This window comes from Garra rufa, chromosome 18 (genome assembly GCF_049309525.1).
Source record: "Garra rufa chromosome 18, GarRuf1.0, whole genome shotgun sequence".
Classification (NCBI taxonomy): domain Eukaryota; kingdom Metazoa; phylum Chordata; class Actinopteri; order Cypriniformes; family Cyprinidae; genus Garra; species Garra rufa.
Window position 1 is genome coordinate 5843759 of NC_133378.1, and position 13216 is coordinate 5856974.

Genomic DNA, 13216 nt, shown 5'->3' on the forward strand with positions numbered 1-13216 from the left:
ACACACAACCCATAAAGACATGTGACGTTTGGATGTGAGATGTAATGTGACGCGTACGATTCACTAATCTGAAACTAACCTGAACAAACTGTGCTTCAGCGCTGATAGTGAGGAGCTGGCTCTGCCCGATCGCCGCTTCATTCCACTTTGCACATATTTTTTCGTTGTGAAGAGTCGCATGATAACGTTCATCATCACTACAACACTACCTTTATGGTTCTGGCTTTTGTTCACACAGCGCTCGTTCCCGTAATTTTCCAGAATCAGCGCGCATTGTGAAAGGGGCTTTACTGAAGCAACAGTTATGTAGCTTACTGCATTCGGTGTTTGAAAAAGAAAAAACATTAATGATCATTCTGAAATATCCTGTTGAGTATCAGCAGGCTAGGCTCCTCTATGGCTCTGGGCTCGGCTAAAGCATACATGACCGTAGTTACCTGTGGTTGGCCTGGCTGTGCGTCACTCAGAAAACAACAGGCCAATCAGAAGAGAGGCTCATGAATATTAATTAGATGGGCCAAAATCGACCTGTTTTTGACAGAGCTCCTAAAAAAGGAGCTGTAAAAATATATTGAGATGGATTTTGGCACTTATACGGCAAATATATATTCTTAAGGACATCAACAACTAAAATAAACAGAAATGTGTACAATATGGGACCTTTAAGCTCAAATGCTTGTCTTGTCTAGCTCTGTACTCTGTGTAGAGATTAAAAAGTATATAAATTGTAAATGTTTTTAGAAAATAACAGATCATTTCGCTAGATAAGACCCTTCTTCCTCGACCTCGGGATAATTTAGAGCCCTCTGAAGCTGCAATTAAACTGCATTTTGGAAGTTCAAACTCGGGGGCACCATAGAAGTCCATTATATGGAGAGAAATCCTGAAATGTTTTCCTCAAAAAACATAATTTCTTTACGACTGAAGAAAGAAAGACATATACATCTTGGATGACAAGGGGGTGAGTACATTATCTGTAAATTTTTGTTCTGAAAGTGAACTACTTTAAAAGATTCATTCCTTTTAAAGACACTGATTCCTTCCGACTGAAGCACCATTATAAGGTCTGAAAAAGGCAGAATTAATTGTCACTATAATGAAATGAATATTTTCTCATGCTTAAAAGGCAGAAAATCGTTTTACGCGCTTTGAAAACGAGAATGATTTGTTAACTTAAAAGATTCATTCCATTCAAAAACACTGTATCTTCCCGAACGGAACACCACTTCAAGCTCTAAAAAGGCCAGAATGAAATCACTATAATGAATAGTCAAAGCAATCACTCGAATATTTTCTCATGCTATATGGTACAGTTTAGAGGCAGAAACTCGTTTGAGCGTTTCGAAAAAGGAGAATGATTCGTTAACTTTAACGATTCATTCCGTTCAAAAACACCGAATCGTTCCGAAAGGAAAACCACTTGAAAGTCTAAAAAAAACTAGAATGCAATCACTATAATTAAATGTTACAGGACTCATTTGAATATTTTCTCATGCTACTGTAAGGTTTAAAGGCAGAAAATCGTTTACGCGCTTCGAAAACGAGAATGATTCGTTAACTTAAAAGATTCATTCTGTTCAAAAACACCGAATCGTCCCGAACGGAACACCACTTGAAGGTCTAAAAAAAGCCAGAATGAAATCACTATAAGAAAATGTCACAGGACTCCAATATTTTCTCATGCTAAAGTACGGAGACCTAAGCGAGCGAAATAATGATTTGAAGGCACCGATTCGTTCAGACCGAAACACCGGTACGCGGTCTGTAAAAAGCCCAAATGAATGAATTCATTTATGAAGGCACTGTAAAAACGTCATTCGCGAGCATCTTGTGATTCAGAGCGGATGCTCGCTTGTCAGTGGGTCATTGTGAAGTGGATAAAGGTGGCATCTGCGCGCGCGCGTACACACACAAATACCCCAGCCCTCATGACAGACACACTCGGTCTCGCTCCCTCATGCACAGGCACTCACTCACACACACACGCGCACACAGTCACTGTAAAGGGTTCTAATTCAGCATGCCTACTGCTGGATGCTCTTAGACCGAGACGCATCCGCCTCACCGTCGGGTTTGACTGCCTCCGAAAGGGATTGCAATATTGTATTCATAGCTCCTCATGGCTTCATCGGATGGAATAGACAAATGTCTTCTGCACAGAGGCAGATCTCAAAGTGACCCGAACATCCTCAGCGAGTCTGGCATTGATCTCTCGCACAGCGCAGGTAAGATGATGCATTTATTGTCTGGAGATGCCATTAGAATAGGCGCTTTTCATTTCCAAGCGCGATGGAGGTGAAAGTGGCTCCATAATCTGCACTAATAGCCTCCACTTTCATTTCAATATTGTGCACTGCGCGATTGAGATCAATCAAATTACGCCGCATTTGATGCTCTGTCTGTATCCCGATGAAATGCATCTGGCTACCATAGTAATATTTCCCTATGGATCTGTGTTATGGTAGCAATAGGAGACAACAGCATAGCAGACAGTCTAGAGATGGTGTGCCAACTGTGGCTCATGCTACCGTTCAAAACGAGCAGACAAAAAGATTTAGATCCTATTTTTCACTGAGGGAGGATCCTCGTTGTCTTTTGTCTCGTGTGCACATCCTTCCTTGTGCATCTTTGTAATCATTTAATACTGCTTGGCTATTGAGGACCTGATGAAATGAGATGCATTTTTTGCTGCTTTGGCAACATTGGCTAGGGTGTCTGATAGCTTCGTTCCGCACTGAGACTGCGCATTCACTGCTCCTGCCTATTCAACAGAGCGGGTCAGTGGTGTCTCCTGGACAAACTGATGTAGTGATGTTAATAAATGCTGTACAGAAAGCAGATGGAAAAGCAAAAAAGCCTCTCGTTGGAGTCTGATTTGGAGAATTTGGTGTGGTCTGAAATTGCTGGTTTGTATTCATTGTGATTACAGAATGGGCGAATCTCATCAAACCTGTCAAGAATGTCCGGGTCATGTTACACCCCAAATTCAGAGGAAGGAAACACAAGACTGTGCTATAATAAGAAACCTGAAAGAGATAGAAAAATAAGCCCAGTTTTAGAATTCCTATTGCAGTGACTTTATTTTATAACAGTTAAGCACATTTCTGCTCTCAGTTCTCAGTACTGTGATGTGAAAAATAATTTAGTTACTGTACATCATAGCAGTATTTGTTGCTTGAATCATGATACACATTTAATATATTGAGCTATATTGTTTTACTGTACTGTAATGAAAATTACCATTAGGAAAATAGGAATTTTAGAGGAAAAGTGAAAATGTGTTCAATTTAATACACATTTTTTGGGGCAAAATGTGCCTTTTATTTTTAAATTCTTAATAATTACTTTATTGGTAAATAGATAGATAGATATAGACATTGATATAAATATTTCTGTCTATTTATTTATTTATTATATTTATTTAAGTAATTTATCATTTATAATTATATTTATTTATAGATAAATATAGATACACACAATGTATAAATTTACAATTATATACAATTCAAATAAAATTAATCTCTCTCTATAAGAATATATACGAATTTTATATATAATTTAATAAGATATAATAAATGACAATTTTTTTGGGTGAAATGTGCTTATTTAATTGTCAATGTAAGAAATTATTCATAATTACTTTATTATGACTATATATATATATAGTCATAATAAAGTAATTCTATTATTTTTATTATATTTATTATATTATATTTAAGTAATTTATATATATATATATATATATATATATAAAATGAGATTTTTTCAGGAAATTTCCTTATGTAATTGTCATGTATAATACATATTTAAATAATTATACACACACTGTATATAATATTCAAATTAAATTAAATAAAAAATTAATATAAAAATTATTCTGTCTATTTAAGAATATATTATAAGAATTGTATATATAATTTAATAAGATATACTATATTAAATGAGATTTATTTTGGGGGAAATGTGCTTATTTAATTGTCAATCTAAGAAATGATTCATAAATACTTTATTATTATTACTATACAGTATATAGTCATAATAAAGTAATTATGACTATATATATGTGTGTGTGTGTGTGTGTGTGTGTGTGTGTGTGTATATATGTATATATATATTATTTAATTATTATATTTAAGTAATTTATAATCATATTTAAATATAGATAGATAGATACACACGCACTGTTTATAATAAACATTCATATAAAAATTTAAATCCCTCTCTAAAAGAATAGATTGCAATATATATAATATAATATATATATATATATATGAATATAATTATTCATAATTACTTTTTCTATTAACACACACACACACACACACACACACACACACACACCCCTAAATATATATATATATATATACATATATATATATATATATATATATATATATATATATGTATATATAAAATATACATTCATATAAACATTAATCTCTCTCTATAAAATAATATAATAATATAAGAATTATATAATTTAATGAGATTTAAAAATTAAACTCTTTCTATATAAGAATATATTCAAATATTATATTATATTATATTATGAAACATTGCAATCATTTTTGTTTCAAATGGTGCTTAATTGTCATTAAAATAATGTAAACAATTATTCTAATAGTCCTAAAACTGTATATGTATTATGAATTTATTGTGAAATATGGCCTGCATATGCTTTAATGTGGTTTACCTTCAGTCACCACGCAGGAGCGCTTTGCTTTGAACATGATGTCCACTGTATAAGCGGAGTGGAAATAATGCACAATGACCAAGCAATCCTGTTCTGTCTCGGGAAAGAATGCGAAAAAATACCAGTTGATCTTTTCCAATCTGAACATTAAATCTATTGCGATAAAGATGACTTCTCTGAATAGCCCCGCAGTGTCACCCTTAGCTTTATTGGTTTATTCTGTAGGGACCACTATTTCACCATGCCTGTGCTACCAATCAATGAGGCCAAGAGTCACGTTAACCTTTTCTCTTTCTAGTGATGAAAAAATCAGATGTAACATGACATCCGCAGGTAATTCCGATCCACTCGGACAGTGTGGGAGCAGCACAGTTTTACAAGAGTCTGTTCACTGTGGAGTGCAGGTATTTTTAGACCTCTAAATGCAGATGAAGTACATTGCTAGATTAATCTTAAGCCAGATGCTGAGCAGTTCTACAGGAAAAAGAGCTGGCTTTCTTAAAAATAATGCATTGAAAAAATTACTTTTGCATTAAAAATGTCAGTACCACATGAGCACAGGGAAGACTGATGGAGCTGTAAGAGTAAGTGAGGTTGAAACAGAAGTAGAGAGATAGAGTGAGTCTGGTGTGCTTTACTAGTGCTGTCTGTTACTCATCGACTGGTAGATATTGTGGGTGATGCATCATTCTCATCTCGAGCTCTACGTTCATTAATTAAATGTCTGAACGATATGTGGTCGTTCTCAGTAATGCACATCACAGCAGGAGAAGAGTGCTGCATCACGATTTAACAATGAGGAAGTTCACACCGCTCACAGATGCCTGTTAACACTTCAGTTTGTCATGATGCTGTTTTAGCACTTCCCTACTTCGTAAGAATATCTGTCATTGCGTCAGCGTCCTACTCTGAACCTTTATGGAAATATCAGCGTCAGGTTTAACCTTCTGATGCATTAATTATTACATCACAATGGGGAAAATGTTTTATTCATTTGTAATTATGTATATGTATTTTTAAGTGAATAATATTATTATCTTTAAGTATAAGTATATAATATTATCACTTTAATATTAATTAAAGTGTGTATGCATACAGTCAAGCCCTAAATGATTCATACCCCTGGCGAATTCTGACTTAAAGTTACTTTTATTCAACCAGCAAGTTTTTTTTGGACCGGAAATGACACAGGCTTCTCACAAAATATAATAAGACAATGTACAAGAGGCATCATTGTGGAAAAAAATATTATTCATCTTTTATTTACATTTGAACAAAAAGTGTTTGCTGTAATAGCCAAAAAGAGGCTTTTCTATTGATTATTGAAAAGGGTATGAATAATTTTGGACATGCCACCTTTTGTTCAAATGTAAATAAAAGATGAGTAATATTTATTTTTCCACAATGATGCCTCTTGTACATTGTCTTATTATCTTCTGAGAGAAGCCTGTGTCATTTCCAGTCAAAAAAAAAAAAACTTGCTGGTTGAATAAAAGTAACTTTAAGTCAGAATTTGCCAGGGGTATGAATAATTTCGGGCTTGACTGTATGTATTGGGTAATTTTATTACAGTAATTTTATTTTACGGTAACAGTTTAGTTATTTTTGCTTTACATAAGGTCAAAAATTTTGATACCTTAGAAATTTCATAATTCTTGTCACCAGTGTTAATATCACAAAAAAACACTAATACTGGCCTAAATAATAATAAAAAAGAAATCTCACTGAAAACAAGTACAAAAAAGGACAAAAACAACAGGACAAAAAATGATAGACAGCAGGATTATTAGACTGCTATCACTTTAAGAGCTGCCCGGATACATTATAATGTTGCACATGTTTTCTTTCTCAGCTGTTTGCTTTAAATTGCAAAGACGGGCATTTTGACACATACAAGTGTGTGTATTTAACCATTCAAGGCATATAAAGTGGCATATTCAATACCCCCGCGCTCTATGAGCACCGTCTTTATGTGCACGCGCCTCTCAGACAACACACACATATAACGAAATGAGTTCTCTTTCACTACTGATTGCGTTTCAGCAGCTTAAAAGTACTTGTTTTTAAACCACAATGCTTAAAGATGCATGCAAACGATACGTTTTCATGTAAGTGTGTAACTGCAATCGAGACGATAGTCCATAATCTCTACCGGTTATATGTAAAAAAAAAAATATGTAAGTTAAACTGTTTGGGGTCAGTAAGATTTTTTTTAAAAAATTCGTTTTTTTTGGGTTTTTTTTCCCCATATGGTTTTTAAAATCTCTTAGGCTCTCCAAAGCCAAATTTATTTGATTAAAAATGTAGCAAAAACAAATATGTTAAAATATTATTATAATTAAAAATAACCGTTTTCTATGTTATTCTATTTTAAAAGTTTTTGAAGTCTCTTAAGATCACCAAGGCCAAAATTATTTGATTAAACATATAGCAAAACAAATATTATAAAATATTATATTATACATTTTTTTGTCATTATATTTTAAAAATGTATTATTCCTATAAATGTTAAGATGAATATACAGCATTATTATTAGTCCAGTTTTCAGTGACACAGGATCCTTCAGAAAACATTTTATTATGCTGATTATTATCAGTGTTGAAAATAGTTGCTTAATATTTTTGTGGAAAACGTGATACATTTTTTTTCTTTGAGATAGATAGAAAGTTCAAAAGAACACCATGTAATTGACATAAATGTCTTTACTGTCACTTTTTATCAATATAATGCATGTTTTATATTTTTTATATATGCATTATATTATTTTATGTGTTATATTATATTATATTATATTATATTATATGAGCCTTTTTGAGGTACTTTTCATAATCACTCCAGTCATTACTTTAATATCAATTTTATGGGTCAAATGTTTTTTGCCAAAAATCATTAGGATATTACGTAAAGACATTTTGTACATTTCCTACCATAAATATATCAAAACTTAATTTTTAATTAGTAATATGCATTTCTAAAACCTTCATGTGGACAACTTTAAAGAGGATGATTTTCTCAATATTTGGATTTTTTTGCACTCTCAGATTGCAGATTTTCAAATAGTTGCATATCTCTGCCAAATATTGTCCTATCATAACACCATAAATTAATGGAAAGCTTTTTTATTCAACTTTCAGATGTTGTATAAATCACAATTTCAAAAAATAATTACCCTTATGACTAGTTTTGTGGGCCACATTTAATGATTTCAGGGACATATTATGACCCTGGACTGCACAAAACCATAAGGGTCATAAAGGTACATTTTTTGAAACTGAGATTTATATATTATTCATCCATTGTTGTGTGGTTTGTTAGGATAGGACAATATTTGGCAGAAATACAAATATTTGAAAATCTGGAATATGAGGGTGCAAAAAAAAAAAAAATCAAAATATTGAGAAAATCGCCTTTAAAGTTGTCCAAATAAAGTTCTGAGCAATGCATATTACTAATCAAATTAGGTTTTGATATATTTACAGTAGGAAATTTACAAAATATCTTAATAAAACATAATCTTTACTTAATATTCTAATGATTTTTTGGCATAAAAGAAAAATCAACAATTTTGACCCATACAATGTTTTGTTGGCTATAGCTACAAATATACCCCCATGCTACTTACAACTGGTTTTGTGGCCCAGGATCACATATAAGTCTTAAAAGTATGCATGTAGTTAATCACTTGTGGTTTTTCAAAGCAGCACCATGATTGGTTAAAGTCTGATTACTTGTCTACTAGCAACTCTCAGATGTGTTAACCTTTTAAACTCAGCCCAATAGTCAAAAAATGCTTTAAAGGTTGAACAGGAAGACAGAGAGACATCATGATTGAGATCTGATACTTATCAGTTGATTTGAGGAATCGTCCCAAGATTATCATCAAGTTCATTAAAAGAGTCTTATTTTAGATGCTATGATGCACTGCATGCCCTGCTCACTTCACACCTCTTTACACATTAAGATTGTCTTCACAGTTTGGTGAACTTCTTGCCCCTGAAAAACGAGATGAAAATGAGGCATTTTTGTATTTTGTAACTAAGTTAAAGCAAACATTTTTGGGGTATTCAAGACAGAAGACACTATGATAAGTCTTAATTTTTTTTTTTTTTTTTTTTCAGTTTATGTTTATGTCCTGCGTTCAAGAGAATATGCACTGAATGTTTCATCAGGAAAATCATCCTTAATAATTATGCTCTTTCTCTTACTTGGCTGTGTTACAGTATTTGAAAGTTTCTTGTAAATAACGCATAACATTACATTAGGGTTTGTGCAAAGGCCGGCTTTCTGAGGTGGGCTATGACTCATCAGCTTCCCTTGTGCTGCCTAGTGCGAGCGTTTGCTCACCAGGGTGTGTGTGGCATCTGATGAAAAGGTCTAGCCCGGAAAGTCCTTGATATTTCTTTTCATGCATCTTTCTCTTCTTTGCTAGGATTCACATAAAACTACATTGTTTTAGATGGACTGTGATTGTGTTCTTAAAGGAACACTCCACTTTTTTTGGAAATAGGCTCATTATCCAACTCCCCCCGAGTTAATAAGTTGATTTTTCCATTCAGCCGTTCTCCTGTTCTGGCGATATCACTTTTAGCATAGCTTAGCATAAATCATTGAATCCTATTAGACCAGTAGCATCGCGTTCAAAAATGACCAACGAGTTTCCATATTTGTCCTATTTAAAACTTGACTCTGGACGAAGCAGGCGGAGTAATATCACGCAACACATGTGCAAATGCTAACCTAGCTGGGAACTAATTTCAGGCGCTGTGTGATATTACTCCGCCTGCTTCGTCCATATTACGGCAGCCAACTTCCTTGACTATTACGCCGGAATGGGAGTGTAGTTCCTAATCTTATCAGCCTAGAAAATCACAGCTTTACATTTCCGCCGGTTTTAGTACACGATATAACTACAGAAGAGTCAAGTTTTAAATAGGACAAATATCGAAACTCGTTGGTCATTTTTGAACGCGATGCTACTGGTCTAATAGGATTCAATGATCTATGCTAAGCTATGCTAAAAGTGATATTGCCAAAACAGGAGAACGGCTGAATGGATTTCACAACGGTAAAAATCAACTTATTAACTCGGGAGGAGTTGGAGAATGAGCCTATTTCCAAAAAAAGTGGAGTGTTCCTTTAAGAAGATGGTGGAATTCTCTTGTGTTTGGTTTTACAGTGGCATGAAAGGCAGTAACAGTGTTTCACTAAAGCTACTTTCATTTGTGCCGCTGTCATTGCTGATATGAGCAGTTGTCTTTTAAGAGTAAGACCCCTCAGTGGGGTTACGGTGAAAATTAGATGAAACGTAGACGGTACAAAGCAAACACAAGCTCACAGTTTAGCCTTAGCTGACAGATCTTGATTATGACTGCTTGTATTTGTATGTTGTATTTTTTGTTGCTTATCGGGTATCCACACAAGACACTGATATTAGTTGTGTGATATTTTATCTTGACAGTGCACTAAATCCTTCATACCTGTAGACAGCATCATGCTGTAGATCAGCATAACAATATCTCATGTGATTATGAATTCTGATAGGACTGTGTTTGTTTTCCTTCCCTCAAGTACATCTTTACAAATATGCTAACAAACAACTCCACCAGGATTTTGCACTTTGCACTTTTTTTCTAATTATTTGTGGGCTAAAATGAATGAATTCATCATAGCTTGCAAAAATATTTCTGGCATTTTTGTATTTTTTTTTATTGAAAACCCATCGATAATAATGATGTTCTTGCAATTAGTGTTTGAGACAGTAAGAGTACAATTACCTGTAAATACTGAAAGTATAGTATTGTGTTAAGGTCATTGCACACTGGGTCCAAAATTTTGTTTGAAAAAGGTCCAAAAGTTTCGTATGAAACTTTGTCAGATGATAGTAGCATTGCTCGCTAGATCCAAAGACTCGCCTCAATCGGCCTATATGGGGCGCAACAGCGATCAAAAACGCAAAAATGCCCTTAACTCCTAAACCGTTTGTCCTTGGGTCAAGGCGGTTAAAAGCCTAGAAAGTCAGATTTACTCTAGGGCAGGGGTTTTCAAACCTGTCCTGGAGCCTCCCCTGCCCTGCACATTTTGCTTGTCTCTCTCATCTAATACACCTGATTCAAATCATCAGCTCATTAGTAGAGACTGCAAGACCTGAATTGGGTGTGCCTAATAAGGGAGACATACAAAATGTGCAGGGCAGGGGAGGCTCCAGGACAGGTTTGAAAACCCCTGCTCTAGGGGGTTTGGTCTTTCCGCCATTTTGAAGTAAATTCAAAACCTACTTTTGTGAACTTGTCCTAGGTTTTTTGTCCAATCAGAAACAAACCAGTGCAGAAATGTTCCCTGGACAGTGAATATTAATAATTATCAAAAAAAAAAACTTTTGACTCATTGTCGCAAATGGGCGCCAAAACATTTGAAAGACGTGGGGCCACTTTTACTAAAATGGCTTTAACTCTTGAACGGAATTAAATATCTTTACCAAACTGGGTACACATGTGTATAAGCTCAATCTTTGTTCAAATAAAAAAATGCACAGCTCTGCCACTTGGTGGCGCTGTAAAACTTAAAAAAACATAAAAACAGCTATAACTTCGCAAGCGTTAGTCCAGTTGAACTGAAAGTTGGTATGCAATGTCTTTGTCCAATGTGCCATAAGGGTCTATGAGGATATTGTATCTAAAAAAACATGGCCGCCATCAGCCAATCGAGTTTAAACACCTATTTGACAAGGTTAACGGAGGCCAATCCGAACAAAACTCGGATGTTCAACTCATGGCCCTAAAGGTCTGTAAGAATTCTCTAACGAGATTTTATGGCTCTGTAATCACATGGTGTTTCACACATCCACACAATATGCATATCTTATGATAGATCTCTTCATATTTAGCAACTTTGCCTCAAGAACCATTGCTGTCAATCAAATCATTCATTAAATATTCGCAATTATGTTAAAAACCTACTTTTGCGAACTAGTCCTAGGTTTTTGACCCAGTCTGGATCAAACCACTGCAGTGCAGTTCTCCAGATTCTCTAGATCAATAATTATCAAAAAATGTTGAATTTTGTCCTTTGGTTAGCTATAATAGGTTCATTTAGAAAAGGGGCTTGGCCACATATACCCAACAGCCTATAAAACCTAAACAAAAACTCAAAACTTTACACAAATTGGTGTGAACATGTGTCAGAAGACTCTTAACAAGCATGCAAAGTTTCATGGAGATCGGACCATAGGTGGCGATATAACAGTTAAAAACGCTTCAAAAACACAATATTTCTATAGTAAATGGCCTCAAATTGTTAAAAAAAACTCAAATATTCACTCAGACACTAGATTTTCATATCATATGATGTATCTCCTCATTCTGAACAACTTTGCCTCTAGGACCGCTGTTGTCAATCAAACTGTTCTTTTAATGTTTGAGATTATTTAAAAACATACTTTGGTGAACGCTTTTGTTTGTGAGTGTATTCTCCATCATGGATGTGTTCTGGTGTCAGTCATTTATTTCATGTTGGCCTACACCCTAACAGCAAGCCATAAAGGCCTTAAATGCTTGAACCCTGGTAATTGCTGCTAGCAGCTATATTTTTTTCGTAATTGTCATCCCTTTCTATTAAAATGCTTGCTACGGATGCGAAAACACCGAAAATTTTACCTGATCCGAACTTATTGGATGGACGAAAGATTTGGAGGCAGTGTGTAAATGTGATTGACAAAACATGAGGTTGTATTTATTTTTTAACATGCAGAAATTTCACTGTGACCTTTACACTGAATCAGTAAAGTATGTACTCAGTGACACTTTAAATATTGTGTGTGTGTGTGTGTGTGTGTGTGTGTGTGTGTGTGTGTGTGTGTGTGTGTGTATACAGTATATAAACCAAAAATTACTCCAACACCAGAAATAATTTTTGATATTTTTTCTACTAGTGGGTGCAGGACACTATAGTTAATTTATGTGAGGATAGCAAAATGAAGTAAACTGTGACATATTATACCCCAAAATTCTTCATATTGTGGACTACCAGTGAAACTGATAAAAATATGGGACCAAAAATTGGCCTGATGTTTTGTTACATACCTTTCTATCAGTTATCTGACATTATCAAGATGAATTTGTTCTGACACAGTTTAACTCTTGAGTTCTTGTCATATTTTATTACCATTTTCTAAACTATAGCAAAAACTGTGATACTGTGAGAAATTTTGATTTGACTGTTTGTATATTCATATTTATGTATGATTTATATAAATATATATTAAATATATTTCCTAAATATACAAATGTGCGTGTATTTATATATAAATATATATCAGTATCATATACACCATATATATAGTACAATATACAAGCTGACTGATGCGCCAGAAGGAAACAATGCTTTAGAGCCGGGGGTGAAAACTTTTGAACAGAATGAAGATGTGTAAATTTATCTTATTTTGCCTAAATATGATATTTTTTTCATTTAGTACTGCCCTTCAAAATTTACAGAAGATACTTACATGTTACGCAGAAGACAAAATA

The 13216-nt window shown here is 34.1% G+C and overlaps 1 protein-coding gene across 1 annotated transcript in view; it reads left to right on the forward strand.

The window, feature by feature from the left end:
* The first annotated feature begins 1925 nt into the window (after positions 1-1925).
* The window catches only part of phactr3a (phosphatase and actin regulator 3a), a 53415-nt gene continuing 42124 nt past the window's right edge, over positions 1926-13216 (forward strand). Inside the window, exon 1 of the mRNA XM_073823689.1 lies at positions 1926-2225. Within this exon, the coding sequence (XP_073679790.1) occupies positions 2120-2225 (106 nt within the window). The 5' untranslated portion in view covers positions 1926-2119. The remainder of the gene's footprint in view (positions 2226-13216) is intronic.